This window comes from Vigna angularis, chromosome 4 (assembly GCF_016808095.1).
Source record: "Vigna angularis cultivar LongXiaoDou No.4 chromosome 4, ASM1680809v1, whole genome shotgun sequence".
Classification (NCBI taxonomy): Eukaryota; Viridiplantae; Streptophyta; class Magnoliopsida; order Fabales; family Fabaceae; genus Vigna; species Vigna angularis.
In genome coordinates this window covers 5759689-5785145 of record NC_068973.1, presented here as the reverse complement: position 1 = coordinate 5785145, position 25457 = coordinate 5759689, and the positions used below count along the sequence as shown (strand labels likewise).

Here is a 25457-nt window from a genome sequence, read left to right as displayed (position 1 = left end):
ACCGGACGCTATTTAGGACTAACGCTTGGTATAAGACCGAACGCTATTTAGGACGAACGTTTGGTATAAGACCGAACGCTATTTAGGACGAACGCTTGGTATAAGACCGAACGCTATTTAGGACGAACGTTTGGTATAAGACCGAACGCTATTTAGGACGAACGCTTGGTATAAAACCGAACACTATTTAGGACGAACGTTTGGTATAAGACCGAACGCTATTTAGGACGAACGTTTGGTATAAGACCGAACGTTACGTATTTTAAAGTTAAGTTATTTATATACAGCTGAGCTGAACCGAACGCTCAGACATTTAGAATGGGGACGCTCGTTCTCGAACAGAATTCTTTCCAAATGAAAGAATTTCATTCTAAGTTATTTCCAGGGAAACCGAACGGTATAAGACCGTACGGTGACGAGCGTAATTTATCACAGGGGATGATTTACGTTTCAGATTTTCCAACCATACAGATTTCCAGATTTCAACATCTCAATTTATACTTTATGATTCATATGATTTTAAATTTATAAACTTCATAACTTCATAACCAATATACCTTTACAGACTTTATAAAATTCATCACATTAACAACTCATACAGTACAAGAAATCACCCATTTTTCATACGTATCAAACCAGCATGCAGTTCAACCAAATCAGAAATCATACACAATATCAGAGATCATTCATAACAGCTCAAACAGCATACTGATCATACATGAAAATCAGATCACACACATGCCACTATAAATTAAACATATAAGCTTCCCTTACCCGGATCCGTACTGCAACTTCTCCTAATCTTAAGATTTGTGGCTTCGTCCAACTAACGTTTTTCTACCCTCAATGGTTCCTTATCTCTTCCAAATCAAATCAGCTTCAGCTTCTGAAACCGAACGGTTCTTCTTGAAGCCCTTGTCACCAGGAGTCCTTCTATGGTGTCGGAATCGTGATCGGAGGAGATGAGACGGTGGTGATCTTAGAGAGAATGTGGGGAAGTCGTAGAGAAAAAGAGGAGAGAAAGAATTTTCCAGAATTATGAAAGGAGTGTGCGTGTAGAGCGAGAGATGAGTTTTTCTGAGAATGCATGCCTTGTTTCCAGTGCCGAACGAACGTCCGCTCCTCGTCAGCCACGTGCATTCCACTAACGCTTTCCAGACTCCTCTCGCCGTGACACCTGGCGTTCGCTAGTGAACTGTCGCGCTCTCCGTGTGACACGCAAACTGCACTGCGTTTCCCCACTCCAGACTCCATGCAGCGTGACACCTGGCGTCCGTTGTTGGAATGCTCCTTCCTGCTGCTGCCACGTACGCTGTTGAGGTGCCTTGTTCTCCAGCTGCCACGTGTGCTCCAACGTACGTTATTTTCGAGGGTCTTACAACCAGTATAGTATTATTTCGTTAAGATAAATCATGTTATTTTTAGCTATACTTTTTCATATTTTTTAAAATTTATAATAATAATAAATATTGTTATTTAATAACTAAGTGGAATAATGAAATAGCAAACTCAGGTATAATATTTAAAAGTTTTTAATTTTAGTTGAACAATTTTAATATTGCATTTAATTTAGTACAAAAATAGTGTATAACATCACATGTTCAACGTCACCACTAAATAACTAACGTTTTTAAAAGTCGTTTAGAATTGTAATAAGACGTAAAAGGATATAAAACGTCCAATGCCCTTTAAATTCAATATAAAAGGTTAGGAGATTCGAAATTCATTCATTCATTTTATATTAGCGTGTGCTATACCCTATTCTCTTCTCAAACTTTTCTCGAACGAAGTTTGACAAACATCTTATGTAATATTTCTTTCATTTGATACAAATGCATGTTAATTAACTACTTTATGTGTGATTTTTGTTTGTTTTAACCGGTTAGTTTCGTGCTCTTGTCCTTCATATGCGCATTTTGCTTTATCTCTCACTGGTGACAAAACTTTATTCTGATGAACCCACCTTTTGTCGTTGGTGACAAAACTCTATTCTGATGAACCCACCTTTTGAAGGTTAGTTTTCGTTTTCGTTTTGAAGAACTTATGTGTTGAACTTGTTTGTTGTTGTTTGGTTGAACTTGTTTGTTGTTGTTTGATTGAACTTGTTTGTTGTTAGTTATTATTGTTTGTTGTTGATACTACACTACACGTTCTTCTGGTACGAAGGTAGGTTGAAAAGTGATAAAAATGTGAAGGAATGTTTCTGCAACTTTTTTTGGTATTGCAAAAGTATGAAAGGATAACACTAACAAAAGAAAGAGAAAGATATCGTGATGATCAATTTGACACACTTTTAAAATGAGGGACTTAATTGACAAAATTCAGCAAAACTGGAGACAAAATAAACTATTATATTAAGCCTTTGAAAATTTGAACGTATGTTAGATACAAACCAAGATAATTATCTTGGCTAAACCTTTTTTCTTCACAAAAAGGTTAACAGAAACAACAACTAAACAAAAAGAATGGTTAGATCAAAGCAAAACTTCAATTAAACAATTCTTATAATTCTTGACAATGGTGTTTAAGATCTCAAAAATGTCAAAAAGAATTCTTTCAACTACTCAACAATGCAAAAGAAATAAAAGGTCAATTAAATTTTCACTCAAATTCTTAAATTTTGTTAGCATTTTAAAGAATTATCAATCTTTGTAACCAAAATTTAAGTGAAAGATGAAATGATTTTCCAAATCTAAATTGAAGTTCAAGAATATTATGACAACTTCAAACAAAACAATTATGGTTTAAGGAACATAAACTAAAAAGACTAAAATAGGAATAAATATAGTAAAAGAGTAACACAATGTAACAAAATAAATAAGTAAGACAAAAGGAAAAACACCAAAGAAATTAAAAAGACTACTGAACAAGGAAATAGTAAAGTTTCTTGTCAAATTCAATGAAGAAAAACAATATCAAGACAAGTTACAATGTTGGAAATATTTTTCCAAACTAAAGAGGAAAACAATCAATATTATATGTTGGCAAAGATTCATGATTCTTGGCACTTTTTATTCACATAACATTCGACAAAGGTCTTTTGTTTTGTGCCTTTGTATCCTAAAATTTAAAAACAATATTAAGAGTTGATCTATAAGATTTGAATATTTAATCTTTATGTTTAGAGTCTAATGTATCTCTAGAACTTTATCATAGAGTTGACTAATACTAAGTAAATTGTATGAAGCCTTTTACTAATAATGCATTTTCAGTGATAATAAATGAGAAATTTCCAACATATTCAACACTGAGTATTTTTCCTTTATTATTGTCAACATAACCATTTCTCTCTAGGAAAATTTTATTGAATTTGTTAAAGTAATCACTATCAAGTAAGTCATGTGTGTTATACTTATTGAGTAATCACTATTAAGATACAACATTAACTTGTTGGTTACAAGACATGTTTACAAAACAAATTGAACAAAATTTTTAGTTACCCAAATTATATCGGGTTCTTGATATTTTCTTTGGGGATCAAAACATACTTCTCATTAAATATACAATAATTTCTAATATAAAAAAAGTTATTATAAAAAAAATTATGGATTATCCTTTTTTCTAATAATAAAAACAAGTCACTGGTAGTGGTATAAATGATTTTACGAAGTTAAAAAAAATCTATTTTTTTTCTTTTGAAATGAAAAACCAATTCTAGCATTGTCCATAACATACTTTTGTAAAGTTAGGAGTACATATAATTTGATCTCCCTAATGTGAATTTTAGCTTTTCAGTCTATAGGATACATTTGCTACATGTTTTTTATAATCCTCACCATTATAAGTTTTTTATTGAGACTTTGATTTATTGTTGCCTAATAAATTTTCATAAATCATTTATAAAACATCAATATCAATTTTCAAATTGTCATTTTCCTCTTGTAATTGAGTTAATATATTCTCTCTTTTAAGTCTATTGTCTGAATAAGAAATACTTTTTCTTCTTTATGTAATTCATGAAATGCATAAAACAATTGATTATAGTTTTTCTTAATTTAAATTTCAAACCTACTTATTTTTTTTATTCAACATCTTCTATTAAGTAAATATTAACTTATCCTTCTTTGGGTTGTGGAACTCAAGAGAATAAAACATATATATCTGTTGTAGGAAAAAGGGTTAAACAAACCTTGTCTCTTTGAAGGGTTGAAAAGAGACATAAATTTTCGTCTTTTTATAAAGATTTAGATTGTAATTTATAAAAATTGTTAGAAAAAAAAGAGAAAAAGAATCTTCTTCTGACTAATACATATTCTAAAATGACAAGGAACTTTTTGAATATTCATTTATGTATGCTTCCATAAAATAATTCAGAACTGTAACTCTATTTGTGTCATTGCTACACAATAGACAGATTATAAATAAAATGGATAATTCTAGTTAAGTGGAACTATTCTCCTATTTCATCTCCTATTTCATTGAAAGTTGTACGCAATCAAATATAAATTTTATTTATTTAATATTATATGAGAATATTACAAAACCATAATTACCACATGTGTGTGATAAAATAACTTCAATATTTTATTTTATACAATTGTATATATGATAAGTATGATATAAAGTAATATATTAATTTATATAACATAGTCCATTAATTAAAATATCAAATTAAAAAAAATTATTATTCAAATTCTTTAAAAATACACATTTGGATACTAATTATAATTTTAAACATCTTATTTTTTCCATAAATTTAAGAAAATAACCCCTTAAATGAAAATACACATTTATATATTTAGTTAAAACTATATTATTCAAGAAAGAAAATATAGATTTTGTTTGACTAAACCTACTTCAAAAGTGCTGTTTGACTAACCTACTCCAGAAGTGTGCCTTAATATGTTATTGAATTTCACCCTTCTTTAATTTAATACAATAGAACTCATAATCAAATCATTGTATACCAAATGTTATTCCTTCATCTAAAACAGTTCTTATGAGTCAATCACCAACACTTCAAAATGATATGAAGAGTCATATTATAAGAGTTGTTTCCAATAATGTTTTCTTTTAAATAGCACTTTTGTAAGGTTATATAATTAAAGTTTATATCATATTTTCTTAAAGTGTAATAAACAAATATTATTAATTATAACAAAAAGTGCAATACTATTCAAATTCAAATAATTGATATCCACGACCAATTTTCACCTACAAGTTTATATACATACTTTCAATCTATATATATAACTCATTTGTAATTGATAAAGTTGACTTCAAACTTGAACAACTATGCACAAGTGACGAAAAAGGACCAAACAAATAGGAGGCGCGTGGATGACACTTTTTATAGAGTGAGTGGGGAATTTTTTACCCTCCCGCCATGAAGGTCCTCTCTTTCCGCGAAATAGCACGTGTCAACGCGTCAATTTGAGCTGGTTCCACTATGCCACGCGTCATTCTCCTAGCGGTTGAATGCACAGATCCCATCCCAGCCGTCAGAACCATCATCCAACAACACATATACTACTTGAAGGTTCACACTGTCCATTCTCTTTCTCTCTCTTTTCTCACCCTAACCCAAATGGAATTTTAGAGAGAGAAACTAAGGGTTGGTTCGGTTGCCACCACCACACAGGTAATAATCGCCTTTCCAATTTCACTCTCAATCACCCTTTCACATTTTTTTTTTCAGGTAAATTATTTTTGTCCTTTTCTGTTCATAATTTTTTTTTTCAGAAACTGTTTCTTGGTCATGCAGTTGTTTGTTAGTTATGCTGGTGTGTAAGTGGAAGCTGAGACTTGGTTGTTATGTTTTCAATTTGTGGTGAGAATCTTTCTGTGGTTCGGTTTTTGGGTCTGCGTGTGTGGCAATTGTGATTTGCTTGGTTTTTGCTGGGAATATTTTCGGGTTGACTTCCGATTTGAGGCGTCAATTCATGAGTTTCGTGTGTATTTTGAGACTTGGGGTTTTGGGTTTTGACTTTTTAAAGGCTTTTGGTTTTGGAGGTCATGGAGTTCAGGTTAAATTCTTTTGGCGATTAGAAAATAACTATAACTGGAAACATGCAACCATAGAAAATGGTCATAGAGATTTTTCTTTAAAATGTAAAATAGGGATTTACTAGTCAGGTTTTAGAACTCAAGAAGAGATTATGTTTTTGATTTTTTTGATTTAAGTAATTTTAGTTCTTATAAATTAGACTATTGTGGTGAGTAATTATTATCCTAAGAACGAAAAGGTGGATATGGAAGAAATTTGAACTTAAATTTGAACTTCCTTAATATGATCGCCTCAAGGGTGGAGCCTGGAAAATTTTGAATATAGGTTAGATTAATTAATTCAAACTTGAATCTAATATTTTGTAAGTTGATTTTCACATTGTGTATGCAATTGTAAACCACTACTGTGATCTCCTTTAGGCTTGCTTGTATTTTGGGGAATAATTGTTTAGTGAGGTATTTTATTTTTTGTGGACTCTATTTTGAAAGTCTTATATACTTGGGCTTTTAGTTTCTGATTGGCAAATGCATGCTTCTAAATTCTGATATAAAAAGCTGCTTGCTTTTTGTGTGACTTCTTTTTATTAAAAATTCTTTATGTATTTTTCCTACTGTCTATTATATAATTGGAAATTTAGATTTTTATTCTCTTTTTATGCAACAGCCTCTGCTGCTTTGACTGTCTAGAGGGACTTTGGTTCCCAACAGATGTGCCCAGTGCAAGATTGTTGCACCTACTGTAAGCACAAATCAAATGCCATCCCTAAAAATGAAGAGCAAAGTAAGCGTGAGCTGTTTAACAGAAACAAAGGACCTTCATGTGTGTTCGAAATCAAAAGTTATCGCCAAAAGCCCATGTTCTAAAATCATGATCTCTACACAGAAGGCTGAAATAGACACTACTTACCTAGATGGTAGGAGCCAGTTTCCAATCTGTTTGAGACTTTTTTCTTAGTATCTATTTGATTTCCTTTTTATTTTGCTAATCAGTGTCTTTATCAATGATTTTTGCATTTAACTTTGTTGTTCTTCTTCATCTTACCTTTTTGCTATTTTTAACATATATTATATAATATGCTACTGATTTAATCTTTCATGTGTGGACAAATTAGAGATCACATTAATTCATGATATTGAGATTTTCTTTATTATGAATAAGTAGTGACTTTTCATTGTTCATAATTTATGAAAATTTGCAAGTTACAAAACAATTCATGCTGATCCACCTGATCAATTATTATCTTCACTTGTTTGTTAATTAAGAAAACAAGTGATGTGTGAAATACATTACTTTTGGCATTATACTAGGAAAGACAAATTTAAGAACATCTCAAAATTTCCTTGGGATGTAGATTCTCTCATGTTAGTTTTTCAATTGACCATGTCATGTGAGAAAGTGAAGAAATTAAGGAACTCCTGCAATGGAAGCTACACCCCTACATAGGGACTAATAAATTGTCCTATGTAATGTTAACCATCACATGGCATAGTCATGTGGAAAATTCAGGTGAGAAGATCTAAATCCTTGCTATAAATAAAAAATGAGAAAAAGAAAGACATGACAAAAGCAAAGAGATCCAAAAATGAAGCTACTTTACTTCCGTAAGGGTAGTCTTTACCTAGATAATGTGGATTACTAGTCTTTTCCATGGTCATCTAAGTTGATGCTTCTGAACCACACAAATGAGGATGTACGAAAGATTGTTGTCTGTGATACCAATCTAGATTTTTAATCTGAGATTAATCTTAAAATTTTCGTTTCTGGTAAGCCCTTTATGAATTTCTGAAGTGTAATCTTCAGGACTCTTCATTGTCATAAATTTGTTCTATTTGTAATGTGTTGGAATCTTTGATCATAGTTTTCCAAAGTGCAGCTGTACTGCATCATTAATGTACAGCTATTAAACCATTATTTGGGGTTTTCTAAAAGTTTTAGTGTTAGATTATGGAACAGATAAAATTGTTATGGTAAGATTCATTTGGTATAACAGAACTAGTTCTTGATCTTTTGACTGAGTAGAGTGGGCCAACTATAGAACTTTGTATTCATTTCTTGCTGATGTTTTCTACACAATCTGTTACTCTGCTCAAATAATGGGCATTTTACTCTCTGACTAACAATCTCCTGATTCATGGGATTGTGCTTAAATTATTTCATTTCAATTCGTCACATTTGATAGTTCTTGCTCTTTTCTCTGTAGTTTCCTCAAGGACACAGCCGAAAGACATAGCATGCGATCAATCTGTTGACAGCAAAGAATTTCTGGATAAAGAGAAGTCTGAATCAGAGCACCAATTTTCTGTTTGTTCTTCTGTCCTGGGAAAAATGGTAGAGTTTGATTTATTGGCTTTAGACAATTGTTTTTTGGAAGTTCACTTCTTGTTTAATACTTTCTTTTTTGTCAATGCTTTGTGTATCTTTCTTTTATATACTAGTTTAGTAGACAAATGAGAAACAGGGAGAGGAATAAATTAAAACCATACACTGGTTATTTTAAAAACAACTTACTTTTTGATCTATTTAGACAAACTTCTCCATAAACACTTTTAGGAAAAAAATAAGAAGGAAAAATGAAATGTGTTTTTCTATAAGCTAAAATTAGCATATGCATAAGTAATTTGTAGAAACTCTCTCATATAGCTTCTATAAATTCATATTTTTAATTTGTGTGTAAAGTAATTTTTACTTGTGGTAAACCTTGTTTCATTAATATTTTATTATTATTTTACTCTCCTAAAAGTATTTATAGATAATTTTTTACAAATAAAATAACCACATCCTGGATTTGTTCGAACTAGTTTAGACTTAAAAAAATTAGTTAAACAAGAATAAGTTTATTGAATTATTGTGGAATACCAAACACGTCTAGGATTTGAGAAATGTTATCTGACTTTTGATGGTTGGCAAGCACCCCGTAGTCAACTTAATTTGGGTATGTACTGTAACTATACTGATATATCCGTGCTATATTATATATATCATTCTCTCCCAGATAAATAAATTATGCCTTTTCCTAATTAAAGCATATTTCTAGAAGCTTTAGTTTTGGTTATAGTGAGAGCATTGAGGAACTACTTATAGAAGTTTTGAGCGTAACATAGCTTCCCTGTTTAAAAGTTATGTTATGCCATATGATATCTGAACACATTGAGAGAAGAATAAAGGATGATTGGTCCGGGATGTGATGCTTCAATTCAATATGGAAGCTAAATATTTTTTCCTTGGCATTTTAAAAATAATAGTAGATTTTTATGCTAATGTTCATATCTTGTCAATCATTACTCTATACCTGTATCCGTGAGATTTGAACTTTTTTATCATGCACAACTGACAATTCGTTCTCTTTTTTCTAGGAACTAACCAACCCCTGTACAGCAAGCTTAGAAACAATATTTTCTCCTGCTTTTGAGCCCATTGAAGATCATTCACAACATTATACTGAAAAAGATGCAGGTATGAGACATGAGAATAATGAAATATCCTTTATCATATATATGACTTTCTTATGTGGTCGCTGACTAATTTTTGATCTTGACCATCCGTGTATCATTATATGATCTAAATTTATAGTTCTCACATTTTCAAAATGACAAATGTACTTGTTGTTTATGCTCTTATACATATTTTAATAGGAGAAAAGGGATGAAAGCGTAGAGGGAGTGAATCTCAACTATATATGTAAAAGAAATGGTTAAAAATAAAACAAAGATGTGTTCAATGTTTTTTTTTATTCTTGAAAATATCACATACTTTTAGTCCATTTTAAATTAATTTTTAGTTCCTACACTTGACATATTTAGTCTTAGTCCCTCACAGGATAGTAATAACATGAAAATCCCATATTTTTGGTAAATACAGTTGTTCAAAATGAATGAAACTTTTGTAGGGACTAAAGAAACCATTGCATTATTTTAAGAGAATAAAAACATATTTAAACCTTGAAACAATCTTCAGTATACACACATATTTATATATGAATGCGAGTTACTCAAGAATGATAAACCAGAAAAATATATATCAGTGTTCTTAAAGTGGACTGGTTATTGACCCGGTTAAAACATTGATTCAAGATTCAATGTTTGAACTGGTAATAATAAAATTTTTATCTGTGATATTTTGTGTAATAAAATAACATAAAAGTTATAAGAAATCAGGATCTTTATATGAATGACTACGTTACATTTTAAAATAATTGAAAATAATTTATACTCATGTGAAATCTTAAAATATATCTTTTTATTTATCTTAAAAATGTTACAGATTAAAATTTAAAAAATTGAAAAAAAAAATTAAAAACTGGTTTAAGCTGTTTTTGGACCAGTTTGACCGGTTATTTTCTGGTTTTGGGATGCTTCAATTTTTTTTTTCAGCCCATTCTAGGCTGTTTCAATTGGAACAATTTCCACTGTTTTTTTTCTTAAAAAAACATTGATAAATTAAATAAAGATCATTGGCTCATATTAAATACTCAAGATTCAAAATAAATCCACAATACTTTAAGTGGTCATGTGACCACTAATGAATTTTTAGTCTCGACCAACCTTGCATGTTGTACACTTCATTTGCCCATATTTTATGGTTTTTACATTCTTGTAATAAGAACTGCTTTTGTTTTATCTCGGAGTGTTTATTTATATATATGTTTATGGGGTAGGAACCCTTAATCTTCATCCTCAATTGATTTTACCATTATAGAATCTGCCACCTTCCTCACTATTAGCTGGGTCATTTGGGTATAAAAGAAGTCAAAGAAAATGGTTCCTTATCGGTCCTCATGTATAGTATAGTACTTGGAGTGTTGAGCTTGTTAGCTTCGAAACATGTATGCTTTGTTACGGTGTCAAAGTCACAAGCTCATACTCCTTTGGATGTTTTTCTTCCTAATATATGGGTTCCAAGTCATGTCACTTTTGTTTTAGGGCATAAGTATTTTGTTACCTTCATTGATGAATTTTCTAAACGCATGTTTAAATATAGAATTATCAAGATTATTTGGGTTGATTATTTTTATTAAGGAAACTTCAAAGTTTGGTGGTTCTGTTTGTGTGCATAAAGTGATAATGGTAAAAAGCACTCCTTTTAATTCTTTTATGTTTAATAATGAAGTGATACATCTGTCTTCTTGCCTTCATACCCCCCAAAGAAATGGTATCATTGAATCTAAACTCCATTATATTATGGAAATTGTGTATATTTTTTCGTAAGTACCAATTCTACCTTGAAAATTTTAGTAATATTGTTCTACCGTGTTTATATATATATATGTGTACTGTTTCCTGACTAACCCTTCTTATATTACTCCTTGGTTTTTTGTTTCCTGTTGCTTTTCATATGATCTTACTCTTGCGTTTTGTTGAGTTAATATCCTATATATGATCCAATTCTGTATTTGATGCTGCTTAAGAATATATGTAACTGTGAGAGAAGGCCTTCATATTCTTACAGGTTTTATTATTTAAGATTGACTGGTTATACAAAATCCAGTTTTTACAATTTCTCTTTGGTCCAGTAAACTCATAAATAGTTAGGATTGATTACTATTAAATTATCATTTTTTCATTTGGCCACCAAATCTGTAGCTATTTTCTGCATTGAATAACATACCATTATCTATCTTATTGGCTCTATGAAATCTTATTTATTTACTGTCTACCAGTCATTTTGTTATTTAGTTTCAGGGACATGTATAGACAATAATAAATAGGAATGACGTTTTAAAATTTCAGACAAAATCAACAAACAGTTTGCCATAATTCAAAAGTCTGTTACCTGGGACTCCATTCACAAAATACCATTTAATTGAAATTATTAAATCATTCCATATGAAATTTTCCCTCTGCTATGCCAACAATTTCTGTTGCATCCATATACTAACCCTATAATTTGCTTACATACCATGCAACTATGACAGGACGTTGGAAGGTTTTGAATTCAACATTTCAAGATCGGGATTATTGAATATAGGAATTACCGGTGTTTGTTGGACATAGTTTTAAATCTTGAAGTAGTCAAGTATCAAAAGAAGACATGCATGATAGTCATAGCGTACTGGTTAGGGACCTGTACGCCAGTTACAAAACTTAAAATAAGATACATCAGAAAACAAACAGAAGGTCTTGCAAAGACATGACTGGTACCCGTTAAAGAATGCCCACAAAACCAAAGTCTGTGCACCTGACTAAAACAAGAATTTAAGGCCCTAAAAAGAAAGTGGTGAAATACCCCTATGATTGAACATGTAATATTTTGGCTTAAAATTTCTACACTGTAAATTTGTGAGATTTACAGTCGAACACTATTTCCCAGTGGACCAGATTAGTTAGAGGTGTTTGATTCTTAAGTTTCTTTTTTATATTGAACTGCCTGCATCACAATGTATGCCTCTTACCTCCTGATTATTTGATTGTCATCATTTATACTTGGATTCTATTTTAGGGAGCATTGGTGATGCAAACTTGGAAGGACTGGGAGCTGATGAGGGAAGAACCATATGTGGTTATGAGACATGTGATGTGTCTGACTTTTACATTTCTGACATGATCATTACAAGCTTACCCTTTGGTGGAAATTCCTTTGATGATGATATCAGTGAAACCAACTGTCTATCTGATTATGCATCTGCTGAGCCTTCCATGTTTACTGCATCTGAACAGTACATGATCCTGCCTGCTCTCGAAGATGATATTAAAGTTGGCTGTACTTCTGATCTCATATCATTTGAAGAAACTGTGATGGTTCGAGAAAGTGCCAGTTTGTATTCGGCAATGTGTCAGATAAGATCCTGCAACCAGGAGTTAGATGTTAAAAGTGACTTGGATAAATCAGAGTGCTTTGATCCACAATCATTTATCAAGAATCTACCAGATCTATCAGAAATAGAAGGGAATGGGCAGCCAACCCTAATTCCTAAGCAATCTCCAAGAAGAAAATCAATAACTCTAGTGCTTGATTTAGATGGTAAGAAAATAATTTAGCATTTCTCCCACAGAATATTAATAATCAATAGTTATTAATATAGCATTGAGATAAATTGACACCATTAACTTAAATTATCTTTATAATATCAATTCACCATTCCTTATTTATTATGATTATAAGTTGCTTTTGATGCATGACACCCTTTTTTCACTTTATAATTGTTATTTATACAGATTGGTATCTACCATGAAAATATGTGACTTTACTTTTGCTTAAGAATAAAATTTGGATTATTTATCTTCGGACTTTTTAATGCTTTAGCTCAAAAAAGGTATCCATGTGAATATATTTTTTGTCCATGATATGGCAAAGCTTATTATTTTCACCTAAATTGTCAAAAATAATATTAATTTTGCCCAGAGAAACAATTTGTAAATATCAGATGCATATTTAAACATGGATATATGCTATACATTTATTGGCAAGGAACAAACATTCGTATTGTTGAAATCACAGTCACAGGATATAGGTAATAAGTAAAAGAGAATAAAAAAATAGAAAAATATAATCTCAAATTGATATTGTGTGCTATGGTTTGTTGTAAAATACAAAATACTAGCAGCTCAAAACATATTTAGGATAAGTACTATAGCCCAAGCCTACTCTAATACAATTATATAATAATACGTTTAATTCTAATTGAATAAGAATTAGGAATAAGTTGGAATTTTTTTCTTTAATTTCTCAATTAACTGACTATTAAACATACTTTTTGAAACTGTAGAGTAGAAATAAGGTGGTAGAGTAGAAATAATGTAGAAATTAAAAGGTGTTTGATTAAAGAAGAATAGAGATGAGCTGAGGAGAGAGATAGCGAGATGAATAAAATTAGGTGGCAAATAGTATAATGTCTCTTCAAGTATTTCTTCTCTTCTCTTCCACCAAACACACCATATCATTTTTACCCTCCCATGTCCTTCCCTTTCCTCTCTACCAAACAGGGGCATAGTTTGACTGATTTGTTTACGCATCTCTACTGGATGATATTTCTCTATTTCATTCATACAAAGCAGATTTATCATTTTTCTGAATTTCTTGAAATATTTACTGTTTGAAAAGACTTTTTACCTAGCCACCTGTCATGTTTTCTTGTATCCAGAAACGCTTGTTCATTCTACACTGGAACACTGTGATGATGCGGATTTCACTTTTAGTGTTTTCTTCAATATGAAAGAATACACGGTATATGTGAAACAAAGGCCTTATCTCCATGCATTCTTGGAGAGAGTATCAGAGATGTTTGAAGTAGTTATTTTTACTGCCAGCCAGAGCATATATGCGAAGCAACTACTTGATATATTGGATCCTGATGGAAGATTTATCTCTCGTCGCATGTATAGAGAATCATGCCTTTTCTCAGATGGAAATTACACAAAAGATCTTACTATATTAGGTGTTGATCTTGCAAAAGTTGCTATAATTGATAATTCACCTCAGGTATGTAACCCGTTGCTCACTTTTGTTGGTTCAACTATTGTCTTCAGTTCCCAAGTTTTAAGTAGTTTATAATATCTGTTTAGTATTCTACTCTGACCATAGTGCTATTTTGTGTCTGAGGGTAATTAAAAATATTTCGCTTTTCTAATTGTTGTAAATATTAGAAGGTTTAAGGCACATATAAACTTATTATGTTAAAAGCTTCGCAAGTTATCAATTGGACTCCTTCAGCAAGCATTAGATGAGCATTGGGCTTTAACATTTGCCAAGACAATAATACAATAGAAGAAATTTGAGATTGCTTACAATGAGTTAATAATAACTTAATAAGCTTGTCTTTGGTGTTTGGATGTAAGGTAAAGGAAGGGAAATTTAGTCGGACCTTGTCTGAAAGTTTTTAAATAAGGGAAGGGTGGAGGAAGTTTTCTTCTTTTCCCCGCAAAATTGGGCTGGGGTTGAAGGCTTTATTTTAAAGAGGAAAATAGTCCTCATTCTCTCCTTCACATCCTTAAACATCCATACAAGAGGAGATAACTCTCTTCCATCCCCTTCTCTCAACTCTTCATCCCTTTCCCTACTTATAAACACATAGAGGCTCCCATCACCCTGGATAGGGGTGGGGAGATATTATTTTCTTTAATGAATATTCTTGGGTATTTAATCCTTCTATTCTTATATAATGCATTTCAGGTTTTCCGGTTGCAAGTGAATAATGGTATTCCTATAAAGAGTTGGTTTGATGATCCATTAGATTGCGCACTGATGTCACTACTTCCTTTTCTTGAGACCTTGGCTGATGCTGATGATGTCCGCCCTATCATAGCAAAGAGATATGGTAACAAAGAATAAGGTTTCTCATTAGACCAAATTTAGCTGATCTTCTCTCTTCTAGGATTAAGAAAAAAATTGGCCTCTAATTAGATGCTAAAGCCTCCTTTCTATTTGAGTTTGAGATGAATTAACCTATAAAATAAACTATTGGTTATCTTATTGTTGAGTCCAGAATTGGTTCCCCTTTCTTCTCAGTTGACAAATGTGGAGTTCTGTGTTTCTCTCAAAAGGTAGTTGTAGCCACCATCTCTTTGTCTTCACTTCCTCGTGTTAGTCCTTGTACAGTAAAAGTTTGAATATTCCGTGGGGGTGTACATGAAATTTATCATATTAAGGAATATAGTTCTGAAAGTTACATATTTCATTTGTGTTTCGTATTAAAGGCCAATCAATTTTCATGCGTGCTGATAGAAATGGAACCTTTTATTAATCTTTTTATTGACATATACTCCTTAAATGTTATGATTCAAGTATTTTCTTATGGACATTGATTGATGAAGTGTGTAATTTGTCGTCTAAAGAGGCAATTTTAGTTTGATATATTAAGAAATACTGAACTATTTGTCCAGGAACAGTAAAAAATAGTAGGAAAAACTGAGAAAGTACAAATTGAAAAGGGGTAAATTTTTTAGAGCTGAATTTGTGACAATCAAGTTAACAGGTCTATGGATGAGATTGAATACTATTTATTTATTAATCTTTCAAATTTGAAACATACAAATATATGATCATAGACATGAAACATCAAGTTCGTGAAAATAATTGAATAGTATAGTTTTGAGGATAATTATGTATGATGATAATCTTGTTTCATTTAAGGTTCCAGTTACTTGGATACTTTAGTTTTGAGGATAGCTATGTATGATGATAACCTTGTTTCATTGAAGGTTTCGGTTGCATTTTGAAACTAATTGCAGCATACGGATGCCAAATTAATCCCTTTCATTATCTAAACATCCAGATAAATAAGTGTTTAGTTCATCATCCTGCTGTTTATGATTCAATGAAAAATTGTTCCTGCTTCCGCTTTTCCTCGCTGTTGAAATATTAAGTAGATTGCAATGCCAGCCCAGGATGATATATACATATTTGATTGAGGTAGTATTTAGCCAACTCTTTTATTTTCTCTTCTCCTTAAAATAAGTTTGGAACATTTTCTTTAAAGAGCTCTCAATAGTTATTTTATTTTTAAAATGCTAGGTGGTGTTTTCAAAACAAGTTGTCATTTACTCTCTTTCTCTATCTCTCTCCCTGTCCTCTCAATTTCTCTGTACCCACTTTCTGTCTTTTGTACTCCCCTCTTTCTCTCTCTCTCTTCCTCTGCTCTTCTGCCATCACTCTCGAGTCCTCTTTTAAACTTTAAAAAAATTGAAAATTACCAAACAACTAATTTATTTTTAGAGCTCTTATTTTGAGCTTTAACTTTAAAGTAGTTCTTAAGATATAATATAAAGAAGAATGTTGGTCCAAACATAGTCTTAGTTGACTTTGTTTCAATTTATAACATATTTAATTTGATTTTATGTAAATAAATAGCTTTCTTTTAAGAGATTTCCTGTACATAATGTAATCCGGACCATTTCTGTAGATCCAGCTTCAATTTTTTCTTATTTTGAATTCTCCTTGTATCTATATATATCATGTATCTTGTGCTGTTTAATAAATCAGAAATCTACATATTCTTTAGTCCTTTCCTCTGGTCTATTTATGTCATCTAGATATTCATATGACCTGAGTTACTGTGCTGAATATATTCAAAATCAAGTGATGGCTCATGTTTCTGGATTTTTCAGTTATGTCCTGGGTTAAATATCCGTATTATGTTATGCATAGATATGTATTTGTTAAATGTGTCAGGCCCATCCCTTTATTGTTTCTGTTCAATTTCATAATGCCATCTGGCTGGGTTGTGAAAATAATAATAAAATAGATAAGGATGAGGAAAGAGAAAATCCTGTGTCTGGGCTTTCACTTAAGGATACAAGTTGGGACTATTAAGTATATTCTCTAAAACTTTTTATCAAATGGTTCTTTGTTAGGTTACCACATTAGCAGTATGATAGGTTAGCTACTAATTTGTTAGTTAGGTTCAATAGTTTGAATAAGTCATGTTGCCCATAAATAAGAAGGGAGGGAGAGAAATAGATCATCTTGCTGTATGGGGGAGGAAATTGGGGGCCTATTGGCGTTGGGAAATTTGATGTAGTTCTTTCCTGTTCTTTCCAGTAAAGATATCTGATTTCTATTGACTGGTATCAGAATATTGTATTGTAGCTGTGGGTATGATGAAGATTTTGAAAATAATTCGAACTTTTGATGGAAAAGAGGCCTATTGGTGGCCAATAAACGTGTAGAGAATATTTTGAGGCCATGGTGTTAGAAAAGGAGTTATCTTAGGCTGTAATGGCATTGTTGTTCTCAATCAGTAGAAACAGAGTAATTAAAAGGGAAATTTGGTTTACCTATGTGAAGGAAGCAGTCAAAAGACTTCATCCAGAGAGTACTTTTGATTAAGAGGATTGAGTTTGGGATGAGGAGAACCCATGGGAGCCGAGAAACAGACTCAAGAATGTAGATACAAGGGTGAAAAGCAAGAACCTTCACATTCGAGATAAAACAAACTGTTGTTAATTGGAACCAGCAGCAAAATTAGAGTTCCAAAACCGTAATCAAGGTTGTGGATAGAACATCAATGGGGAGGAAGCAAAAGAAACAAAGAACAAGAGTGATCATTTAGCAAATCAGTTGATTGAGAATAAGAGAAACCTTAGTATGTGCATGGACGAAGATGTGAGAGATAGTAAAGGACACGTATGGCGACTGAAACAGAGACAGAAAGATTGGATTTGTCTTACTTATCCAAAGCATTGATATGTGGGGATATGGTCTATGTTACCTTGAAAATGAAGAGGGTCGAGAAGGAAGTGGTTCTGCTGGCCCAAACATTAATTCCATTCACGAGCTAACAAGAGTTAAAGTCTTAGGCAATGTCTAGCTCATTGACCAAGTTGTACTACCATAACTAACAGATCAAGATATGTGTGTGGTACCGATGCAATGATAATAGTGGTGTCAAAAGGTGGGGTGGTTGCTGTCCCACCTCATACCAGTAGAACAGACAGGAAGGGAGAAGGAGCCAACCCCAATTCATTAACCTAATTAGTCAAGCCCATATATGATATATTTGTTCTGTTGTTCTAAGCCCAGTACAGTGGCATTAGTTTCTTTTTTGTTGTGTGCAAATGGAGCTTGTAGGCTGAGCTTCTTTTCTAATTTATTGGGTCAGATCCAACAAAAGAAAATGAAGCGTTGCTATAGTTATCATCTTGTGCCACTTACCTTGGTGCAATTCGGAAGGGAGTCAGAATCTCAGTCCTGTGCTGGGCCATTGATACTTAGTTTCACAGCCAATAATATTACAAAAATATGTCATTGGAAAAGAATAGAGGTATTCAACTAGTTGCATTTGACCAAGAATGGCTTGATCATATCTTTGGAGCTGCTGTAGGGGTGGGATTTGGCTTGGTTGTCATACTTCAAATAATTGGAACTCTGGTTGAACTTGCAGCTGTAAGCGATTTCATCTTGAAGACAATGTGAATGCTTTTTATTTTTGGACGGGAGTATTGTTAGGTGACCCCAATTTGCAGTTAGTTACAATAGGTTAGTTACCCATTCGTTAATTTTAAGATTGAGTTAGTTAAATGGTCTGAATAAGGCGTTTGTCATATATGAGAGGAAATTAGGGCCTTTGTCACTGGGAGGTGCTGACGCAAGTTCAATAGTTTGTCTTTTATTCTATTAATTGGGGAGTGGGGAGTTCTTCCTTACTCTTTCCATAAAAGATACCAGGACTCAAGACCAAGATCATTCACTAAATAAAAAGGTTGACTGTGCAAGAAATGGCTGAATATACTTTTTTGGAGTTCAATGCTTGAAATATTTTGGTAATCAGATGGAAGAAAGATAGAGAATTGCTCTTAACCTGATAATCTTAACACACTTGCAATAAACTATTAAGTGGTTAATAAAAATTATTCCTTTGGTTTCTGAAACTTATTGAAAGATTAATTGTCAAGAATGGTATATCAAAATTGTGAATGAGGGATGCTTATACTGTCTTTAATTTTAAATGTGCATCATCATTGTAAACATAAAGTATTTTGGCCACTATCAGGTCTGAATTGGAAGCCATCATCCTTGATAATTTCAATTGAGTTGTCAAGATTTGAGAGGTAACAAACTAGCTTTCCCGCGTTTTCCATTATTTCTTTAAACTTCAAACTAACTTGATATAAATTTCCATTCAAGATTATCCTGTACTGAGTTCTGGTTCAAGCAATCATTTTATATATCAACTAAATTGTTTTCTAAGCTTCCAAGTGATCAGTTGTAATGCTTATCTTGATAACTTGACCATTTCCTTCATATGTATCTAGACTTTTATTGTCATTGTGGAAAACAGTTGGCACAGGTGGAAGGAGAATAATATAATTTTGTAAATATTCTTGAGTATCACATACTTGGCTGTACTGCTATATACTTTACTAGAAATAAATTTACTATTATCATCCTCTATAATGGTACGCGGGTGATATAAGAAGTGTCATTTATTAGGATTGCCATTGGTGTATATTAGAAAACATAAGTTAAGATTGAATTACCTGTGTGACAATGATTTTACTTCAATGGTTTACAAATGGATAGGATATCCCTAATGCTATGGCTGACAGCCGGAGGATGTTGAGTGTTGCCTGCAGTGTTGTATCTTCCGATATAGTTTATTAAACTTAAATGTTTTACGCAGCCGTATCAGTGTAACCCTCTCCAGAGTATCGACTTATAAGTCAACCTTAGTGCAGTGGACTTGTTTGAGGTAATCTAATATAACAACTACAACAGGAGGTGATATATTTTAAAAGGACTAATATATTATTGTCGTTATATCATCAGTATGCTACAGTGAACAATTTAACTATATGTGATCGAATGGAAATATTGGAAGTTAAGTATCTGTGTTTGTGCATATGATATGATATGTATGTTTATGTGGTTTATTCTAGAAGAGAGGTGGTTTTTGGACCTTTTTTAATCTGCCCGACAGTCCTTTAGGTTTGGATTATAAGTTCATAGACTTGGCCTGTATTAAATAGCTGACTATCACTGCTTTAATGATTGTCTGCTATTCCTTCCTATCTTCATATGCTTTCATGATTTTGCATCCATTGCCTGCAGGTCTGTGAAGAAAATTTTATTAGATTATCCCTCTAATGGCTGTTTGATAGGTATGTAAATTTTGATTACACAGGAATCCAGAAGATATGTTAATTATATTGCCATAATATTTTAACCATGTTTCACCTTCCTTACCTGAAGCAAGGCGCTGTGTAAAGTTGTAAAATCTAACTGGGAAATTTTAAGACATTGTTATTTTCTTTTTCTTTCCCTGGCCATTTTTCATTCTTGTCTTTACAATTGGCTGTAAACCTATGTAAATACTAGGAAGAAGGTTGTTAAAGTTTTGTTGTAGCTCTTTTGATCTTTAGTTGACTTAGAATATGGTCATTTAATGTGATATTTAGCATACTAAGTTAAAATGTTTGGTTTATTTATTTCATGGGTACCTGATATGGTTTATTATGTTTTAAACATTTACAGAATTCGAACTTTGGGACCAACTTTCTCTATTCCAAAAAATTCAGCCACAACTTCCTTTTTATTTAGTAAAACATATTTGGGCCTTTGTTGAAATTTTTGAACTCTATAAAGGAACATCCTAACAATTTAAACAAAATACATTGAAATCAGGTATTTAAGCTCATGCCATGTAATTGTGTTGTGAGGTTACTTTTACCAAACTGCAGTTTGTCATATTTCTGACAGTGCGTGTTTATATAAAATTACTTTTCAATGAGAAAAGGTTTCAGTCAATTTTTTAGTCATTTAATTATCATCTTAGAAAAACTATATGATGATTATGTTATTCAAGAATTATCAACACTTTTTTTATATATCAAATTTGGATGATGTAGCAATCACAAGAGATAAAAAAATTAAATAAAGTACTCAGGATATAGGGTGTAGCTATAACACAAAATAAGTCTTAGACCAAACATTGAATTCCACTGAAAAATGGTTCAAAAGATTGGTATTTGAAGTACTAAATATCATAGGTGAAAGGTATCAATGTTGCATTTACATATGAGGTGGTAAGAATTTTTTGAATTTTATTGTTATGATTGGTTTGGTTTTTGTGTTGTAGCATTATTTTATTTTTGAGAGTATTGGATTGATTTTGCATGGATATGTTTGGATATAATTTAAAGGTTTAGGTTTAGTATGGAGAGGAAATGAGTAAGTACTCATTCATTTCAGTCATTGTTTTTGTATCAGTTTTTATTAAATTATAATGTTTTAATTTGTAATGTTATATTTTTATAATTCTAAATAACTCTTAATACATTAAATGTTAGAAAAAAATATTAATCAGTAGTTTTTTTTAATAAAATAATATGTAAAGATAATTAAATATGATGGTAAGGAAACAAGATAATAGTCATGTTATTCAAAACAGAAAAATGAAGTTCTAAAAGTTAAATTAGAAAATGAAAAACTTTTAAATATTTAACCGATCAGAAAAAAAGTAATTAAAATTTAATAACCAAATTTAAAACATAATTAAGACTAAATTAAATTATTACTCAATTTTAAAATAAAGATATACTATCTTGAATATCTATATAAGTCATTGCAGAAAATGTATTTCCGTGATTTTGGCCAAAATAAAAGATCCATATTATTCATTATTACCATGAGATCTTACATTAATTTGTCCAAACAAAATCTTTCAATAATAAATTTATTTCAACTACCTATTTATAGTAGTAATTCATAGTAAAAGTAACACTGATAATCCAATGCTTAGGACTCTCCAGAATATTCTTCATGAATAACAAAACTATTCAAATCGTTATCCTTGATTTTACAATAAAAATAACAAAAAAAATAATAAATCACTAAATCATATAAAGTAAAGGTTGAATATATTTTAGTGTTCTTCAATTAAATCATCATTAAATCTCAAACAATCTTTTAGAGTTAATGATTACATATGTAATTCTAATCAGGTTATTATAACACAAATATAGTTATATATTAACTATTATAACATAAATACATACTTTAAGAAACAAAATCAATAGTTAATTTTCACCGATATTTCTATTGTAAGAAGTGGGAATAGGTATTGTGGTGAGGACAAATTCTTAAATCTTTTTAAGTGAAACTATTTCATCATGTAATCATTTACATTTCAATTTTTTATGTTATAGAATTTTGTGTGATTTGAAAATGAAAGGGCTTCAGATGAAAGTTTATGAAAAATTTATAAATAATGTTAATGAATTTGATAGATTAAAAAATGTTTTAATATATGAAATTATAAAATAAAAAATATAAACTAAAGTTAAAATAAAAATTTTAAATTAAAAAATGGAAATTATATTTCAAAATAAAAATATATCAAAACAATAAAATATTATAATTTAAATTAGTGAAATTAAATATTATTTTTATTTCTTTTCAATTAATTTTTTAATAGATTCTTAGTTTAATTTATAAGAAAAAGTTAATGTAAAATTTATAAAAATATACTTCCATCTACTTTCTTTGCATTCGAGCGAAGAAAATCTGAAGCATAATTTTTTATCGTTATCTGTGTTTTTATGCATTGATATTTGCACAATCATCGCTTTTCTCTTGGTGAGTTTCCATTTGCAGAAACAAATACGTCCTAAAATATTTGCATATCAACTTGCAAATAATTTATTCTCCTCATCCGAATAAAACTCTTAAGTTGAATTTGTCAAAAATCTTATATTAATTCATGATTACCAAAATATCTTACATTAATTCATGATTACCAAAATATCTTACATTAATTTGTCAAGCAAAAAAAAGGATTGCATCATTGACTTTATATCATACAATTTGATCACCTATCTTGGATATGCTTATTTAAATTATTTTCAGATTTTTTTAGTAATCACTTATTATAATTTTAATATAAATAATTTTTTTAAAAAATATCAGTAAACAAAAATAACAATAATATTTTGACACATACAAAATTTTTATATTTATTTAACATTATTCTTTATTATTTTTTTCTTTTCTTTTATAAATATAAAAATTTATTTTTTAGTAATTATTATAACTTTTCAATATATGTCAAATGAATAACATACTATTATTCAACAAAAAATAATGGATATTGAACAAGTACTATTTTATACAACTAAACTCTATAAAATAAGTATGAATTACACAAGTTACCAACCATGACTATTTAACATAATATAAAGATAGAGTAAAAAAGAACCACAAATATTATTTAAGTCATATGTTAGGATAACAGAATTTTAAGCTCTCTGTTGTGGTGATGTGCTTGAATTTATCTACTGATGGTTGAAATGAAGGTAAAGTTACCATTTGCTGCAGATTCTGTTGCTGAAAACCAATATCCTGCCATGATGCGTCATAGTTATAGGATTGCATAACTCCATTGTAATTGCAAAGAGAGGTCTCTGTATTGTATTGATTTCCATGAAAATTTGTATCATCAGTAACACCACCATTCATTGTTGTGATACTTCCTCCAACCGCAAGTGCATCCTGTTGATTATTCCCCCAATGTTGATTCAAGCTTTGTATTTCACCAAGTTGGTCAAAAAGATTAAGGGACTCATCAAGAAAATCATAAGGCACATCAAATTTATTTGAAGGATTTTTAAGCACATCAGTTTGGCATGCATTGGATGTATCCACCACTCCTTTGTTCTCTTCCTTCAATTGCATGAGATTTGGATCAAAGTTAAGCTTTGGGGATTGAGAACTAGAGCCTTTTTCAGAATTGTGTTGGAAAGGTGGTGCAAGGTTACCATTAAGTGGGTTCATTGGAGCAAAAGGAAGTTGGTTTTGGAGAATATCCTTCATGAAAACCAGTTGGGTTGGATTTGGAGCAACACATTCTGGTTGAATCAGGCATTGCTTGAAATTGAATTGGGCTTCATCTTGTTTCTTGCATTTGACCGTTACTGTTCGTTTATTACATGCTTCAAGCTTACTGTCCAATCTAGCTATGAAATTCTTCAATTCTTCAGCACCAAGGTTGTTGAAGCATGGATGCCAAGTGGGATATTTGGTCTCAAGGATCTCTTTCTGAACTTTGGCAATCTCACTGTCAACCATGTTCTTCCTCGTCTCAAAAAAGTTATTGAGATCAAAGTTCTTAGGAATTTTCTCATACACCATACGCTCATACCTTTGAATGATGGAGTGCATCTCAATGGGGTCTTGGGGCCAAGTCAATGGTGGAGAATCACCTTTGCCATCATACATAATCAAACAAGCTTTCACTCCACACACACTACAAAATTCAGATATTGTCTTCAATAATGCCTTCTTTCTCTTCATCAAAGCCAAATCACGATCTCTCCCATTTGTGATGGGTTTCAAAATCAATTTTGGACGACCCATATTCTGAAACACGCACATATACAAATTCATCAACAAAGGTTAAGATCAAAGAACAGAGATCAAACAACAACTAATTCATGAATTGGATTTTACCACAAATTATAAAGAAAAGTTAGTGAAAATTATTATTATAAATGATAAAGAAAATCATGATGGACAGTATAGAAAATCTCACCAAGAATTTTCTTGAAGAAAAAGCAAACTGCTTTCGATGATAAAAAGAGAAAAAAGTTCCTTTTGGAAACTTCCAACTATGAGAATTCACGAATGAAAAAAAGAGAGCAAAGGTAAGGATTCAATATGTAGGAAACTTTTATTCATCTTATAAAGCAGTGTTAAATCATCATTAAATCTCAAATAATTATTATAGACATAATTATATGTGTTGTATGATTCTAATCACGTATAATTATGACATAAATATGATTATATATTAGCAATTATCTTATCTTATAAATATACAATTTCAAATTATAGCACAAATATGATGCATCAAATCTAATAATTTAAGAAACAAAATCTATACTTTGTTTTTTGTACTGATATTTCTAATATTGTAAGAAATCGGAATAGATATTCTGGTGTGAGGCCTTCCTTTCAAATATAACTAAATGGAGAAAATGATTTGACTGAAAATTTTCTCTGTAAATATGTTAAAGAAAATCTAAACACACTACCGAGAGATATTTAAGAGATAATCACTATAAATATTGACAAAAACAAATCA

The 25457-nt window shown here is 31.0% G+C and overlaps 2 protein-coding genes across 32 annotated transcripts; one reads left to right on the top strand and one right to left on the bottom strand.

Moving 5' to 3' along the window:
* The first annotated feature begins 5491 nt into the window (after positions 1-5491).
* Positions 5492-23772, top strand: LOC108331540 (uncharacterized). 31 transcript variants are annotated; one of them, XR_008248667.1, is made up of 12 exons: positions 5502-5581; positions 5705-5770; positions 6611-6860; positions 8148-8275; positions 9301-9400; positions 12383-12904; positions 14025-14362; positions 15053-15197; positions 15366-15423; positions 19371-19428; positions 20001-20069; positions 20502-20633. XR_008248667.1 is itself a non-coding variant. In XM_052877219.1 (12 exons), exons 3-12 carry the CDS (start codon positions 6701-6703, stop codon positions 23749-23751), a joined length of 1629 nt encoding a protein of 542 aa, XP_052733179.1. In that variant the 5' UTR covers positions 5502-5581; positions 5705-5770; positions 6611-6700; the 3' UTR covers positions 23752-23766. The 31 variants fall into 31 exon arrangements, 25 of the variants coding, with proteins under 25 accessions (XP_052733176.1, XP_052733199.1, XP_052733179.1 ...); XM_052877219.1 differs by lacking the exons at positions 15366-15423; positions 20502-20633 and adding exons at positions 20429-20478; positions 23693-23766; XM_052877215.1 differs by lacking the exons at positions 15366-15423; positions 20502-20633 and adding exons at positions 20429-20478; positions 20852-20988.
* Positions 23773-23813: 41 nt separating this feature from the next.
* LOC108331247 (agamous-like MADS-box protein AGL82) lies at positions 23814-24730 on the bottom strand. The gene is made up of 2 exons (XM_052876113.1): positions 23911-24730; positions 23814-23866 (listed from the first exon to the last, which is right to left on the bottom strand). The coding sequence occupies exons 1-2, from the start codon at positions 24728-24730 to the stop codon at positions 23814-23816; spliced, it is 873 nt and encodes a 290-aa protein (XP_052732073.1).
* Positions 24731-25457: the final 727 nt, after the last annotated feature.

What these genes read in the sequence shown, in the direction of transcription:
- LOC108331540 (XM_052877216.1), top strand. Translation starts at nt 6,701, where the DNA reads ATGCCATCCCTAAAAATGAAGAGCAAAGTAAGCGTGAGCTGTTTAACA. An exon ending in CTTCTGTCCTGGGAAAAATG is followed by an intron (nt 8,276 to 9,300) that starts GTAGAGTTTGAT and finishes TCTTTTTTCTAG; the next exon opens with GAACTAACCAACCCCTGTAC. An exon ending in TAATTGATAATTCACCTCAG is followed by an intron (nt 14,363 to 15,052) that starts GTATGTAACCCG and finishes AATGCATTTCAG; the next exon opens with GTTTTCCGGTTGCAAGTGAA.
- LOC108331247 (XM_052876113.1), bottom strand. Translation starts at nt 24,730, where the DNA reads ATGGGTCGTCCAAAATTGATTTTGAAACCCATCACAAATGGGAGAGAT. An exon ending in TAATCTTTTTGACCAACTTG is followed by an intron (nt 23,867 to 23,910) that starts GTGAAATACAAA and finishes AATAATCAACAG; the next exon opens with GATGCACTTGCGGTTGGAGG.